This window comes from Fistularia commersonii, chromosome 11, assembly GCF_037954325.1.
Source record: "Fistularia commersonii isolate RoL2024-O1a breed Wild chromosome 11, RoL_Fcom_v1.0, whole genome shotgun sequence".
In the NCBI taxonomy this organism is placed as follows: domain Eukaryota; kingdom Metazoa; phylum Chordata; class Actinopteri; order Syngnathiformes; family Fistulariidae; genus Fistularia; species Fistularia commersonii.
In genome coordinates this window covers 475,489-490,877 of record NC_141294.1, presented here as the reverse complement: position 1 = coordinate 490,877, position 15,389 = coordinate 475,489, and the positions used below count along the sequence as shown (strand labels likewise).

At 53.2% G+C, this 15,389-nt stretch overlaps 1 protein-coding gene across 4 annotated transcripts in view; it reads left to right on the top strand.

Moving 5' to 3' along the window:
* LOC147229170 (F-actin-uncapping protein LRRC16A-like) overlaps positions 1 to 15,312 on the top strand; it is a 55,877-nt gene extending 40,565 nt beyond the window's left edge. The window contains exons 18-39 of one of the 4 annotated variants that reach the window (XM_086156002.1): positions 1,015 to 1,096; positions 1,192 to 1,291; positions 1,387 to 1,441; positions 3,915 to 4,087; positions 4,221 to 4,289; positions 5,659 to 5,752; positions 6,495 to 6,593; positions 6,670 to 6,798; positions 6,899 to 7,030; positions 7,274 to 7,449; positions 7,535 to 7,622; positions 7,692 to 7,832; positions 8,011 to 8,028; positions 8,587 to 8,653; positions 9,856 to 10,076; positions 10,149 to 10,258; positions 10,710 to 10,925; positions 11,011 to 11,221; positions 11,497 to 11,533; positions 12,090 to 12,371; positions 12,449 to 12,613; positions 13,390 to 15,312. In XM_086156002.1, coding sequence (XP_086012128.1) covers positions 1,015 to 1,096; positions 1,192 to 1,291; positions 1,387 to 1,441; positions 3,915 to 4,087; positions 4,221 to 4,289; positions 5,659 to 5,752; positions 6,495 to 6,593; positions 6,670 to 6,798; positions 6,899 to 7,030; positions 7,274 to 7,449; positions 7,535 to 7,622; positions 7,692 to 7,832; positions 8,011 to 8,028; positions 8,587 to 8,653; positions 9,856 to 10,076; positions 10,149 to 10,258; positions 10,710 to 10,925; positions 11,011 to 11,221; positions 11,497 to 11,533; positions 12,090 to 12,371; positions 12,449 to 12,613; positions 13,390 to 13,562 — 2,838 coding nt within the window. In that variant the 3' untranslated portion in view covers positions 13,563 to 15,312. Of the gene's footprint in view, positions 1 to 1,014; positions 1,097 to 1,191; positions 1,292 to 1,386; positions 1,442 to 3,914; positions 4,088 to 4,220; positions 4,290 to 5,658; positions 5,753 to 6,494; positions 6,594 to 6,669; positions 6,799 to 6,898; positions 7,031 to 7,273; positions 7,450 to 7,534; positions 7,623 to 7,691; positions 7,833 to 8,010; positions 8,029 to 8,586; positions 8,654 to 9,855; positions 10,077 to 10,145; positions 10,259 to 10,709; positions 10,926 to 11,010; positions 11,222 to 11,496; positions 11,534 to 12,089; positions 12,372 to 12,448; positions 12,614 to 13,389 lie in introns of all 4 variants that reach the window. The other 3 variants (XM_086156001.1, XM_086156005.1, XM_086156003.1) reach the window with 3 other exon arrangements.
* Positions 15,313 to 15,389: the final 77 nt, after the last annotated feature.

The following is a 15,389-nucleotide window of genomic DNA, read 5'->3' as shown; positions in this document are numbered from 1 at the left end:
GTCCAGCGGCAGGAGGTGAAGAGGAAGCTGCGGGGTCTGCGCGACGGAGCGACACTCGGGGACGTGGCCGCCGGAGAGGCTCGAGTCCGGGAGCTGCCGCCGCCCCGCCGGGAGGAGCCTCGCTCGCGGCTCAACGCCAAGAGCCCCGTGAGCGTCCACTGCTGGGAGCTGACCAGGCAGATGAAGACCAGGCTGAACAAGGAGATGCAGAGCCTCAAAGGGTTCATCTTCCTCAAGATTATTTCAGCCGCCGTTCGCAAGAGGCCCGACTAGCCGCCGCGGCGGAGACGAGGCGACGGCATTTCAGTGACCGAGAACTTTGCTTGTTTGATTATTGAATACGAAGAACGAAGGCACACGTGGCTACGGCTTAATCGGTTTGAAAAGTGAGCTTCCAAAATATAAATTTAGAAACCTCTTCCTGGATGTTGTCGGGTGGGATGATGGCGGGATCGCAAGAGGATCGGTGCCGGGACTTTGCGCAAGCGAGGCTGGAGTTGGAGACGTCGCTTCCGGGAGGATTGAACCCCAAACCCTCCCGACACGTCGCACTTTGCCATTTCTACAGTTTGATGCGGAAAGAAGCTCCTGGGTCTCCAGCTCTTTTCCACGGCGTCTTCTCACGCTCCTCGACATGCAGTGGACTGAGCAGAGACTGAAAGAGTGAATGAGTGAGTGAACGGTTGGTGGACGTGTGGCGCAGAACGAATGAAGGAAGGAATTCACCCACGCTTGTTTGGAAATGTAACAAATAGTTCTTCAGGAAGGTGTTTTGTTTGCCGTGCCCGTAGAAATCATCAATAAAAAACGAGGTGGTGGATCCGTGTGCACGTTTCAATGTGTGGAGCTCCTGCCGTCATTCGTCCTGTGCGTGTGTTTCATTTCACTTTTCCCAAACATTGTTTTCCCGTCACTACTTGTGTTTGGTGGCAGATGCGGGGCCTCGTGCTGCCACGTGTTCTTCGCTAAACCCGCCCGCCGCTTTCCTTTAAGCTGGTGCCTCTGTTTCTGCAGCTGCGATCCGGAGGCTCTCAGATTCTCGAAGGCTGCATCGCGGAAATACCCAACATCACCAGTCTGGATATATCCGACAACGGTGAGGGGAAGCCGGCCGCCGCGTTCCCTCGCTTCTTTTAGCCGCCGTAAAATCCACCGGCACGGCGACGCTAGCGTTTGCTTTTCCACCTCCAGGCCTGGACTCGGACCTGTCCACCTTGCTGGTCTGGCTGGCCAAGAACCGCTCCATCAAACACTTGTCTCTGGGCAAGAACTTCAACAACATCAAGTCCAAGTAAGGCGGCGCCACCTTGCTTGGGAGAGCTCCGCCCATCATCCGCCCATCATCCGCCCATCCAGAGAATTATTTCAGCCTTTGTCTCGTTTCAGAAACCTGGCCCCGGTGTTGGACGGCCTCGTTCACATGATTCAGGAAGAGGAATCGGTGAGTTTGAGGCGGCCCTCTGATCCCACGGCGTGGCCTCCAAGCCTCCGACGGGGGTTACCGAGTTGCCGTTGCGTAACGTGCGGCGCAGCGGTTAGTTAGCGCTTTAGCCTCAACGCGAGAAAGTCCGGGCTCGACGCCGACAGCGAGGCGTTTCTGTGTGCGGCTTCCACGTTCTCCGAGGCAAACCTCGGCTTCTCCGGTTTCCTCCCGCCGTCCTGAAACACCCAGGAGTTCAGCAGAAGGTCTCTGAGCTCATGGCGTTCCGAGGCGAGAGAAAGGAAGGTGTCATGTTGATTGATTTGTGTCCAACTAATGACACTTCTCATTGGTACGGCACTTTGATGGAAAGCGCTCTTTGAATTTATTATTGTCATTTTATGATGCCATTCTTTTATTATTAATGATACTGTTTTTGTTATTATTAGGATTATTATTATTAGATGAGGCCCCGGCATCCCCTGCTACCCTGAGTGCAGATTAAACAGAAGAAGATGGATGGATTGTTATTAGATTGTCTGTATTATTAATAATTCGTATTACTATGTTACTATCTTACTATTGTATTATAATCATATGAATATTATTATGAATGCAGTTGTTATTAAATTATTGTTATTATTAGTTTTAGTACAATTAATATTATATTAAATGATCAAGTTATATCATTATTATAATTGGATTACTATTAATATAGTGTTTCATATCATTCATTGATGTCATTATTATCATCAGTATTATTGTAGTTTATGATCAAACGTTCCTCAGCATGTGTTTCCCTGACCTGCTCCTGCTGCCGCGGACGTTCACAATCCGGTTATCGTTTTTTCCAGGTGTTCTTTTGGAGGCGCGAAAAATAGATTCAAACAAAAACCAGTGGGAGTTTGAATGTTCTGGCTTCAGCGCCGCGACATAAAGACCATAAAATGCGTTGCTGTTTCGGTAGCGCAGCCAGAAGCACGGGAGGCCGCAGACAATGTCAGATACGTGTAATTACCGCCGGCGCTGGAGGGCACTTATGTTTTTCAGCCGCCCACGCGGAACCTGGAGGCTCCAGGCGGAGGTTCAGGCTTCTGCGCCCTGGAACCCGTCCAGGTTCTCCCAGCAAGGGAGGAGACAAAGAGACGCACAACACTCCAGCTTTCCTCACGATTCTTTGTCTCACAAAGCGGGAAGTCCAATCCTGGCGTTGCGCTCGGATCGGAGAAGGTGCGACGGGTGACGTGAACGCCAGATAAGGCGGGACGGATCTCCTTCCTGCTCGCAGAACTCCTCCGGAGACACGGCAACGTGTTCTTCTTCTGCAGGGCCTCCAGTGGGGCCACGCTTCCTCTCAGGGTCACTTGTATTATCTTCACGTGTGTGTGTGTGTGTGTGTGTGTGTGTGTGTGTGTGTGTGTGTGTGTGTGTGTGTGTGTGTGTGTGCGTGTGTCCGCTCACACACACACACCCCAATAAGGGCGGGAAGTCAAAGAGCCGGCTCTGATGGGTGATCACCATGAAAACAGGCTGTTAGCTTGCAAGCTATCCATCCATCCATCCATCCATCCATCCATCCATCCATCCATCCATCCATCCATCCATCCATCCATCCATCCATCCGTCCATCCGTCCTTCTGTCCTTCTGTCCATCCATCCATCCATCCATCCATCCATCCATCCATCCATCCGTCCATCCGTCCTTCTGTCCTTCTGTCCATCCATCCATCCATCCATCCATCCATCCATCCATCCATCCATCATCTCCATCCATCCATCCATCCATCCATCCATGGAACAGCCAAACCTAGAAATGCAACCATCATCATTCACCCGTCACTGAGATGTCCAGTGATTCATTCACACATCCGGTTCTTGGGTCTCCAGTGTGTGTGTGTGTGTGTGTGTGTGTGTGTGTGTGTGTGTATGACTACTATGCAGTTGGAGTCTAATGATTCCATCAGTGTGTCTGAGGCAGTTATTGGACAGCGTTGGTCCTCCAAAACCCCTTCTGATGGTCACCGTGCACGGAGAGCCTCGGAGAGCCTCCTCTGCGCTTTTTCATTCCAGATTTCAAATCTTAAAGAGATTTGAAATGACGAATCTCCTCTGGAAGTCTTGCTTGATTTCAAAGTGAATGAGCCGGGTTCCTCAGGGTTCCTCAGGGTTCCTCAGTGTTCCTTAGAGTTCCTCAGGGTTCCTAAGGGTTCCTCAGTGTTCCTCAGGGTTCTTCAGTGTTCCTCAGGGTTCCTCAGGGTTCCTCAGTGTTCCTTATAGAGTTCCTCAGGGTTCCTAAGGGTTCCTCAGTGTTCCTCAGTGTTCCTCAGGGTTCCTCAGAGTTCCTCAGGGTTCCTCAGTGTTCCTTAGGGTTCCTCAGGGTTCCTCAGAGTTCCTCAGTGTTCCTCAGGGTTGCTTATTCCACTCTTCTATCCATAATCCATAATCCTGATCTCTCTTCCCCTCCCCTCTCCACCGCCCCCCCGCCCCTTTTAAGCCCCTCACTTCTCTGTCTCTAGCCGACTCCAGGCTGAAGAGCGACCTGACCATCGTCCTGAACGCGCTGGGCAGCAACTCCTCGCTGACGCGCCTGGACATCAGCGGCAACGCCATGGGCGACATGGGAGCCAAGATGCTGGCCAAGGCCCTGCAGATCAACTCCAAGCTCAGGTTGGACGCCAGGGAGACGCGTCAAGATATCCCACCCGCCGGCTTTAGCCCAACTGAAGCATTGTGTGTGTGTGTGTGTGTGTGTGTGTGTGTGTGTGTGTGTGTGTGTGTGTGTGTGTCTGTGTGTGTCCAGGACCGTGATCTGGGACAGGAACAACACCAGCCCTCAGGGTCTGCAGGACGTTGCAGCCGCTCTGGAGAAGTAAGTCTTCTGGAAGCAAACCTGTGTCGTGTGGAAGAGAGAGAAGATGATGGAGGCCGAGGAGAACAAGGGTTTTTCATTTGATGGAGATCTGAGTCTGCGTGACGTGAAATGTTGCGTTTCCTCCCGGGATGCGTCTGTGTTTGGTTGCACTCACTCACTCACTCACTCACTCACTCACTCACTCACTCACTCACTCACTCACTCACTCACTCACTCCTTCATCTTCGCTTCCCCTCAGAGAAACTCAGGCTCGCATCGTCCGAGCTTCTCGTCTTTGCCTTCGTGTGTGTGTGACTTTTACTTTTGTCCATTCATTCATCCATGATTCTCGGCAGCCTCGCCCTGCGCTCCATGCAGCCGGCGTTGGGCGGAGGCCGGTTCACCCTTTCACTCACACAGACACCAATAAGACCGTTCAGCCCGTCCTTCACACGTGGAGACATGAAACCGTTCACGCTGTCATTCAAGCGTCAAACAGACGTGAGCGTTCGACAAGCGACGCCTCCGTCAACGTGCACAAACGCTCCCCCCGGATGGGATGGCGTTCCCCAGAGTGTGTGCGTCCCTGACCGCCCGCGAGCTGCGACGCCACGTTTGTCATCTTTTAAGGGTGTTTTCCTCTCCGGTGTCGACGGTCACGGCCGTATAATCCGTCCGGCGCGTCTGCCGATCTTAACTTAAAAAGAAAAATCAATCGGTGCATTTGCGACCGTGTAAACCCGTATCTCGGCCCGCTGGTCCTGCTTTTGGCGTCGCTCGTCATTTTGCTGGATCTGCTGGATCTGGATCTGGATCTGCTGTGCAGCCTGGCTCCTCCGGCCGCCGCCGCCGCCGCCTCCCTGGAATTACTGGGAATATGACGGGCCAGGCGGAGCTCCGCATCAGCCGGGATAATGGGGCCACGGCACGGCTATTTACTGGACGGGCGTGAGAGCAGCTGTGGGAGCGGGCCGTGTCCAGTGCCGCATCAGCTTTGGAAACACACACACACTCGTGCATGCAGACACACACATGCTGACAAGAATCCATGAGCTTAAACTGTGCATCATACTTACTGTTCAAAATATATTTTGACTTTCTCTCATGGAGCCCATGGTTGTGTTGATACTGTGTGTGTGTGTGTGTGTATGTGTGTGTGTGTGTGTGTGTGTGTGTGTGTGTGTGTGTGTGTGAGAGACCGGAGTCCTGGTTCGTCTCATATCCTGTGTGTTTGCTAATCTTGTGTATGCAGCCCCGACCTCATTTCATCCCTCTCTGAGATAATAAAAACGTCAGATATCCCGTTGCCCGCCGTCCTTCTGTGGTTTCCTGTGTGTGTGAGGCGGAGCGTCCTGACCCGATGTCCTCCGGCTGTGTTTTCCATCAGGAACTTCACCATCCGCTTCATGCCCATCCCCATCATCGACGCCTCGCAGGCTCTGAAGGCCGGCCCCGAGAAGACCGAGGACGCCTTACTGAAGGTTTGCTAACAGCTTCTGCAGACACGTCCCCTTCGGCCTCCATTTGTCTCACACACGTGTGTGTGTGTGTGTATAAGTTATATAAATTAGAATTTATTTCCTTAAAATGTTTTTTTTCATTTTGCTGTCTATTTTTATCCTTATTCATATTTGATGTCTCTATTTTGTGGATGTGTTTTGCACTCTTTTAATTGTCTTATTTATATTTACTGTCATTGTTTCACGACTGTGACAAAAGAATTTCTCCTGTGGGGATGGATGAGGTCAATCTTATCTTCATTAAATTAGGAACAGCTGCAGATCTTCTGTCATAGCGAAGATGACACCTGCAGTTATGAGACCTATATATTTACTCACATCTGTATATATTTATTTAGTTACTTCAAAATCATTAAACTAGCAACAATAGTGACTCTGTTATTCCAACTCCAACAGCAGCAGCAGCAGCTATTAGACCTACTTGATATTGGATTGATATATTAGATGTATGTTATTTTATAGATCTACATTTACTTGCAAATTGTATTCATTTATTGATCTATTTACTTGAAAATAATCAAATTACCGATAGTTGCATGTAATCTGATGTTATATCTATGAGAACACCTGCAGCTCAGATCAATCTATTATATTAGATGTACATTGTTTGTTAAAAAACAGATTATGTATATATACACGTGTGTGTGTGTGTGTGTGTGTGTGTGTGTATATGTGTGTAATGTCTACCTTGTTTGTCGCACAGATTGAGAACTACCTGTACAGAAATCACGAAACCAGGAAGTACCTACAAGAACAGGCCTATCGGCTGCAGCAGGGCATCGTAACCACGACAACCCAGCAGGTGATCCAGATGTTCCTCGTGCCGCCGTGCGACGTTCAGCGCGCCGATCGCCCGACGCCTTATCTGTGCTTTCCAGATGATCGACAGGATTTGCGTGAAGGTGCAGGACCACCTGAACTCCCTGAGGAACTCCGAAACGGACGCCATCTTGGAAGACGTCAGGTCAGCGGAGAGCCTCATCAAAGACGCCAGGAACTCCAAAACGGTGAGGGAACGTTTCCCCGGCGACCTCGGCCTTTCACCCCGACGTCTATCGCTTCCACGTATTAAGTTGTCTCGCCCTCCGTGGATCCGCATCTCCTCAGCTTCTCCCCAACCTCTACCACCTCGGGTCGGCATCCAGGGAGGAGGTCAACAGTTCATCGGTGGGACCCATTCAGGAGAAACTGGAGTCCATGGCTGGCGAGGTGACGGCCGTCATGGACCAACAGCTGCAGGTAAACCTCGCGTTATTTCAAGTCGCGCCCTCATCTGGTGCTTCCACCTCGCGGCGAGGAGGTCCCCCGTTGGATCCTGATGTTCTCCCCGTGTCTGCACGGGGTTCTGCCGGGTTCTTCCCCGAGTCCAGGAGTTCGTTGTCCGGATGTGAGCTAATGAGCTCAGCGGCTAACGTGCAGCCCCTCCGCCCCCCTCCGCCCCCCTCCGCCCCCCCTCCGCCCCCCCGCCCGCTGTCCTTGCAGACCCTGTTGGAGACCATGATGGACGCCGCGGAGTCTCTGTGCCCCCACGTGATGAAGAGAAGCCATCTGAGGTCGGACCTCATGAAGTCCAGCTCGGCCAAGATGATGGTGCCCAAGAGCTTCGTCACCAAAACTCTCCTGGAGCAATCCGGCGTGGACATCATCAACAAGATCAGGTGCCGCTTCCGTCCGCGCTCGATTCGTTCGTCTCCGGATCTCGTCCCGTCTTCCGACCCGTCCCTCTCTGTCGCCGCCGACCAGCGAGGTGAAGCTGAGCCTGGCGTCCTTCCTGTCCGACCGCATCGTGGATGAGATCCTGGAGGCTCTGTCCGGCTCGCAGCAAACCCTGGTAGGTCGGCTCGGAGCTCCGGCCCCAGAAGTTCACCCGCAAACGTCTCCGGCGGCCTTCTGTCTGCAGGCGGAGCACCTGGTGTGCAGGGGCCGCCCGCTGCTGCGCCAGGAGTCGGCGGACCCGGACGTCCCCGAGGAGAGGATCCCCAAACGGGCGTCGGCCGAGATCCTGGAGGGCGAGAGGCTGGAGGACCTGGAGACGTGCATGGTAGGTCTTTGGAACGGCGGGTCGACGCTCGCGCTCGCTCTTCTGTCGGCTCCCTCGCTTTCCTCTTCACCTTCTTTCTCTCTCCTGGATTCAGCCTCCGCCGGGCCTTTATGCTGCTTGTTCTTTCTTTCTCTTCAACCCTCCCTGTTCTTCCTCCTCCCACCTTCGCTCCGCGGAGACTCTCTGCTGCACCGGTGTAAGTAGCTCTGGCCTGTCCTGCTCTCCTTCTCCTTCTTCTTCTTCTTCTTCTTCCCTCACTTCTTCTTCGACCCTCCTCACCTGCAGCACCTTTTCCTTAGAAATGCGTCTTCCTCCTCCTCCTCCTCCTCACTCATCCCCTCACGCATCTGATGATGTTCACCTAACCCTTCCCGTTGATGTGCGATGTGTCCGGGGGTCGTCGCCGTGCCGACCGTTCACCGGCGCACTTAAGATAACCTGCGTCGACACACTTCCTGTCTGTGTCCGCGGCGTCCTGTCCTTTAGCTGCTCTGCGCCGCCACGACTGCTGGTTATTTTATGTTGCATTTATTTTCACATTATATATGGAAACCCGAATGCAATGGCGATTCTAACACCCTTAACGGCTCCGCTCGCAGACCTGAAGCGCCCACAGTTAACTCCCCATCCATCACCTGGCCACCCGCCCACGCTAGATATTCCTCGCTCTTCCTCCTCGCCATCGGTTGTTGTTTTTTCATTTCTGCCGAAGCGCACGAGGAACGTCTCTGCTGACAATGCGCTCGTCTTCCAGATGACTCCCAAGACCAAGAGGAAAAGCATCCACAGCAGAATGCTGCGCCCCGTGTCCCGAGCCTTCGGTGAGTAGACGCTCCCACGCTAGTTAACATTCACACACACACACACACACACACACACACACACACACACATGCTCTGTGCCCTGCTTGAGGACGCTTCGGCGTGCAAGCAGGAGGAGCCTCCTGATTGGACGGACGTCCGCTCCGAGCCGGCCCACGCTGACAGCGTTGACCTATATTTTGCCGAGGCTCCCGGCTCGCACAGAAACACACTCCTCTGCTGATGAGTGTGTCCCTGCAATGGGAAGGATGGTGGTTTGCTTCCCACACACACACACACATATCTGTGTGTGTTTATATCAGGGGTCGGGAACCTTTTTGACCGGGAGAGCCACAAAAGGCAAATATTTCTTGATATATTTCATCGAGAGCCACATACTATTTTTAACGCACAAAAAATGAAATCCGTCTTACTTTTAACGCCACCTCTGGCGCCGCATGGATTTGCTCGAAGTGTCGCTTTATATTTGACCGTTTCATCGATGCAATTTTATCATAGCATATTAGACAAACCGCAGATCCAAATGCAAATTCCTCCGTCCAGCAGCCTGGAACGCACGGGAATCATTGTCTTTTTTTTTCTTTGTCGCCATCTTTTCCGTTACGAGGGTTGATGCGGATAAAGTCGTCGGCTATTTGATAAAATTAATTTCTTCACCTTTCCAACGACCCAGACGTGCTCGGAAGCCAACGGTTCCCGACCCGACCGACGGGTGACCCGTGAAATTTATCTTCAAAACCGATTTCTGTTTACTTTAAAATGACACAGTATCATGAAGAAATCTTATTCTTCTTCTTTTGGCTTTTTCGCCACAGCGAATCAACTTTTTCCATCTAACCCTAAAATTATTATGAAGAAATATCACAAAAATCAGTTTAAAATCAGTTCCAAACTGATTTTTTCTTTTTGTCTGGGAGCCACATGGCATCACCAGAAGAGCCATAGCTTCCTGACCCCTGGTTTATATGTATATGAGTAAATATATGTAGATGCGTAAATTTATTTATATTTGTATTTTTTTTTTTTTTGCCACTGTTGCTTTTCATTGCTTTTACTGTCATTGTTTCATTTCCACGCACTTGTTTGTATGTCCCCGCACGCTGTCCTCCAGTGAGGATTCAGACGCCCTTCAATAAAATGTTTTATTCTGATTATTGTTATTATGACGTCCGTCGGGACACTGAAGGTGTGCGTCTCCCCAGAAATGGAGTTTGACTTGGACAAAGCTCTGGAGGACGTCCCGGCCCACGTGGAGGACGCCCAGGCCTCGTCACGCACCCCGCCGACGCCGTCGCAACCCAGGCCGGAGGCGAGCCCGGCGGGCGCCATGGTGGAGCTCCCGTCGGAGGAGGAGAAGAAGCTCCAGCACTTCACCAAACTGAGGCCGAGGAGAAACAAGAAGACGCACTCCAGTAAAGTACCCGTGAGTACGGGAGGCATTTATGAAGCCCGGCGGTTTAAAGGTGGTCTCTGACGCCGGGACTCCTTCTAGCAGCAAATGAGCAACGCTCCGCCTCAGGACGGCGAGCAGAACGGCCTGATGGGGCGGGTGGACGAGGGCGTGGACGAGTTCTTCTCCAGGAAGGTCACCAAAATGGACTCCAAGTAAGAACTCTTGATCTTGCGGCCTCTCGGACCGGCCGGACGCGTGAATGACAGGATGAATGGTCGAGTCTTCATGATGCACGAATGAATGAAAGGGTGAATGGTTGCGTGTCTATCGATGTGTGAATGATGAATGCTCATGTATCCATGTGACGGGACTGACAGAGTGAATGCTTGTATGTGTGTTTATGAAGGATGAATGAGTGAATGTGTCTGTGAATGAGAGAACGGACGGTCACGTGTCCGTATGACCGAGTGATTTAGCTTGTGAATGAACGGATGAACGTCTCCGTCTGCGACCCGGCGATCGGCCGGCCGGGTAGCGGCGCCGGCATCGTGTCCGGCCTCCCGCGACCCCGAGCGCGGGATGAGCCGGACGGACGATCAGCGAGGAAGGAGCGAACGCTCCTGATCCGTGATAGCAAACCGAACGCCGGCGTCTGCCTCGCAGGCGCTCCTGGAAGAGCTCGGACTCTCAGGACGGAGAGAAGAAAAAGAGCAAAGGGGGATTCCTCAACCTCATCAAACGATCCACCAAATCCGACAAGGCGGAGAAAAGCCAGGGCAGCCCTTCGCCCGCCGCGCCGTCCGCCGCCTCCGCCAACCCGGAGGAGCCGTCCTCGCCGAAGGTGGCGGTAAAGAGCCCGGCGCCCGAACCCAAGTCCAGGTAAAAAGCGGCCGACCGTCGTCCGCGCTTGCTACGCGAAAATCGGCGAAACCGAATCCGATAAGTGACCCGCCGGCTCCCGCAGAGATTCCTCCAGCCGCTCCCAGCCGGCGGATTGCAGCAGCAGCTCGGACCGATCCGAGGAGCTGCGGACGCCCGACTCCATGGACGAGCCGTGGGAGGGTTCGGACGGGCGGGGAAGCCCCCAGGGAGGACGCCGCTACCCGGGCGTGCAGATGATGGGCGGCGGGCTGCTGGCGGAGATGAAGGCCAAGCAGGAGAGGAGAGCTCACAAGGTGGCGCCGCCGAACCCGTGCTCGCTCAACTTCTTTGAGTTTCTAGCATCCAAAGCAGAGATATCGGTTTTCTCTTCGATGTTCTTGAGATGTATAGATGAGTCAGGCTGACAGCTGAAGCTTCCAAGAGTGACCGTTTTTATAGCTTTGCATCCATAGTGGAACAAGTCGACACATTTTCCCGCCGCCGCCTCCCAACGTCCCCCCTGCATCGCTCGCCGCCGGCTGTCTGCCCGTGCTAACGCTAATCCAGCCCGTGTCCTTGCCTCCTCCAGTCCTCCAGTCCGGACCGGCCCGACGCCGGAGCCGCAGGCGAGTCAAAATTAAATGTTTATTATAGCTAGTTTGGTTTTATGAACACAATCGCAATGACTTTATGGAAGTGAGAAATGTCTTGTTGTTGCAGCTGCGGCTCCGCCACACAATTGGAGAAAACACAGTAAACATAAAATTGTGAATGTCAATTTAAAAAATAAGTAATTCATTTGGATCGACATCCTGTATTTGCTTTTCAGCCTGCGATTTCCTCGCTCCGAGTCAGGCGGCTTTAGATTTCTCCGCATTTCCTCGACATACAGAAGAATCCAGAATCCTCACTTTCCAAAAGTGACGTGAAATTGAAAAATGATCACAATAAAGTGAGCATTTTTTTTTAAGAGCATAATATGAAAGCATAAAGTGTGTGGTGGTTGCAGCTGTGTGACAACTGCATTTCCCCATCAATAAAGTCTATCTATCCAAAAACAAAGATATAAGTGTGTGTGTGTATACATATATATATATAGAGAGAGAGAGAGAGAGAGAGAGAGAGATCCAGGTATTGTGCTATATTCAGCATGATTTTCTGTGGTGTTGTTTCTCCGTGCAGCAGCGGCAGCAGCAGCCAAGCCTTCACCCGCCGCTGACGGCCGCCCCCCCGGCGGCTGCGCCGGCAAACCCGACGTCCCGTCGGGTTCCCCGGAAAAGACGTCGACCCGCGCCGAGGCCAAGCCGGACCCGGCCCCTCGTCCCAGGGCGGCGCCGTCCTCCGGGTCCCCCGGGGGGCCGGGGAGCCCCAGGCCGCCGGTGCCGCAGGGGTCCAAACCCGCCCTGGCCGCCCGGCCCACCCTGCCGCAGAAGCCCAGGACGGTCGGCGGCGGCCGCAGCACAGGTACGTACACACCTCCTCCCAACGCCGCGACTAAACAGACACAAGCTCAGCTGTTTTCTCACTTGCGTCTTTGACAGACGAGAGCTCGGACTCTCCGGGTGGCGGCGGCGGCGGCGGCGGCGGTGTGCCTCCTAAGGTCACGGCTCTCGCTCCCACGCTGAAGAAGACGCTATCAGAGAAAGACAAGGAGGGTCAGAACAGCGTGCAGCCGGGAGGGTCTGCCGGCAAAACCACTCAGGAAGGTGAGCCTCGCTCATGAAGTCACCCAAACGTGCTCGTACTGGACACGCAGAGGAAAAGACGGCTCCCGCAGTCCCACGCGGACAGGAAGTTATAATGAGAGTGATTATTGAAGGGGGCGCATTAACAGTAGTTCCATGAAACTATGAGGTATGAAGTACAAAGCGCACGCAGACACAAACTGTGCAGTTCAGTGCAAAGGTCAGTAAGTAGGACCGTCATAGAACAATGCAAACGTTAATAACGCTGCAAGATAAATACAGGCTTTCATCTCTCATTCCAAGACAGTGGATTTTCCATCGTTGCTGCTTTGAGAAAGACAAGAAGACAGAGTGAGGTTTAGTTTGTACTATTTCTAGTATGAAAGTAGCGGTCCTCCCGCTGCTCCTCCTCCTGGCAGCGAGGAGGTCCACGCTTCGACTCCCGTGTGGAGTCTCGTCTTCCCCCGTGTCGTCCCGGGGTTCCCCTGGGTTCTGGGGGTTCCTCCCACAGACCATTGGAGACCCTGTTTTGCATCTTCACGCGTGGTCCTGTCATGAAGACGGGGTGAACCCGGCTTCCTGCCGGCTAAACGCTGAGGTGGCTGGGATGTCTGCGGTGGAAGGGCGCCGAGGACCCGGGGAGACGGGTGTTGAGGTCGGAGGTCTTGCGGAACCCGGAGGGGAGGTTTATGGAAGGTAGAGGTGTGAGAGAAGATGGAGGCAGATGATTGGCTGCTGCTTTGCGACCTCCTTGTAGAAGAACTGTCTTCACCGCTGTCCTCCCTCTGGTTCCTCAGCGAGGACGGCGTCGGGGTCGGACTCCCTCCAGCGGCCCGGCCCGCACCGCACCAACTCCACGGAGGACCGCGGCCCGCAGAAGCCGCCTCCGAACCCCGGCAAGGAACGGGCCGCGGGCAAGAAGGCGGCGGATCCCGGCGAGGCCTCCGACAAAGACGTGATCTTGACATGAGGGACCTCGGGGGCGCCGGCTCCGCGCACTAGACCTGCTGTAGAATCAGGAACTACACCTTCTAACTCCACCGAACTCCACCGTCGCCTCAAGTTCGTCCCCGAACCCGACCGAGCCGAAACTGCTGCATTTATCAAGAGCTTCCTGGAACGGCCGCCTCCACCTCCGAACCCCACGGAAGATGTACAATCACACCGACGTCCCGCTTTTCAGGTGAAAATCCGCGATCGCATCGGAACGGGGACGCGGGAGTGGGGAAGGAGGGGCGGCGTGGATCCGGGGTGACGCGAGTCTCCGCGTCCGTCCGGTCGCCCCGCTGCTCACCGCAATAGCTCGACTCCCAGGGAACCAGACTCAGCTATCACTGTACTGTAACTCGGAAGCCGCTCCTCCCCCGATATAGTTTGTAGAGATTTTAACGGCTGTTTTGCCGCCCGCGCTCGGCTCCGTTATGCAAGGGGTTTTTGTTTTTTTTTGTTTTGTTTTCACAGGAAAACACAGGTCTGGCCGAGCACCTCGGCGCGAAAAAACCTCACATTTAACGTAGCTTGTTTTACAGTTTGAAAAATCAAAAAATAGGGAATGGAAACAGGATGTCGCTCAGTAGACGGCTTGAGGTGTTCCGGAGGATTCCTCGGAGCTTCCGACCAATAAGGCTTCAGCACTGTTAAACTAACACGACGTAAAGGTGTCCGCGCCCCGTCCTAGCACCTCCCGCTAACCTTAGCGTCCTCTTTTTCTGCGCCCGTGTGAAAGCGAAAGAACCGTGTGTGTGCGAGTGTGTGTTTGTTTGTGGCGAGCCTTCGCACGGCCTGACGTCCTCAAGGTTCCCGCGGTCTGCCGTGGCCGCACGTGGACGGAGCCTTTTAAAACTGAGTCTGAACCGCAGATGGGGCGGCCGCCTCGCGTCATGATAAATGGCGACGTCATCAGGAGCGCGAGCGCCGCTCGGCAGAGTGGAACTCAAGCTTTGGGGTTCCCCTCGCGTGGCCCCGAAACGGCTGCGCCGAGACCGCCAGAGCCCCAAAGGCGCGTCGGATCGCACGTTTTCACCTTTTTATATCTTTTGTTTTTTGTCTTTTGGATGGTGCAATAAGTTCTGCAGCTGCGACCGCCACGGCGTCGCCGCTGCTTCTGCTCCGTCTCTACGGTTTCCCGCCCGCAGTGTAAAAAGAGGTGTTTGTTGTTTTACTGTGAAAGAACCCTGAAGGCGCAGCGTCGCTCAGACTCTCAGCCTTCCTCTGTTTTCTTTGGTTGGGAGTGACGTCGGGTGTCGCGTCGTAGCGCTTCCTCTCTGTATATAGTTAATCGTCGGACACGGACCCGTTTCTTTTGTTATGTTTGTTTGTTTGTTTGTTTGTCCGAAGATGGCCGGTTCTCGGCGACGCGAGAACATCCATCCGGACCTTCTACTGATGTTGAAAAGGAGCGGTCGTGCTTTCCGACCCCCCGAGTCTTAAGTGTGTGTGTGACTGCATGACGTGGCTGTGAGTCGTACTGTATGTATATATGTGTTCTCAAACATGTAGGCGTGTGTATATATAGGTACGTGTAATATATGCACATGTAATACGCACACTGTGATATATATGCACACGACTAAGTCAACACGGCAAATCCTATATTGTTTTGGTACCAAGTACACGACTTTACCGAGGGTTTGTTTGTAACATATTTGGGATAATAAAAAAAAGAAAAAGGACAAAAAAAAGCAGTAGCCGGTGACGTAGTCGTCCTTTTTGTTTCCCCCTCTCGCCTGTACATTGTGTTCATAAAAGTAGAAACTAATTCTTTTTATGACGCCGCGCATTTTGTTATTTCGTGTTA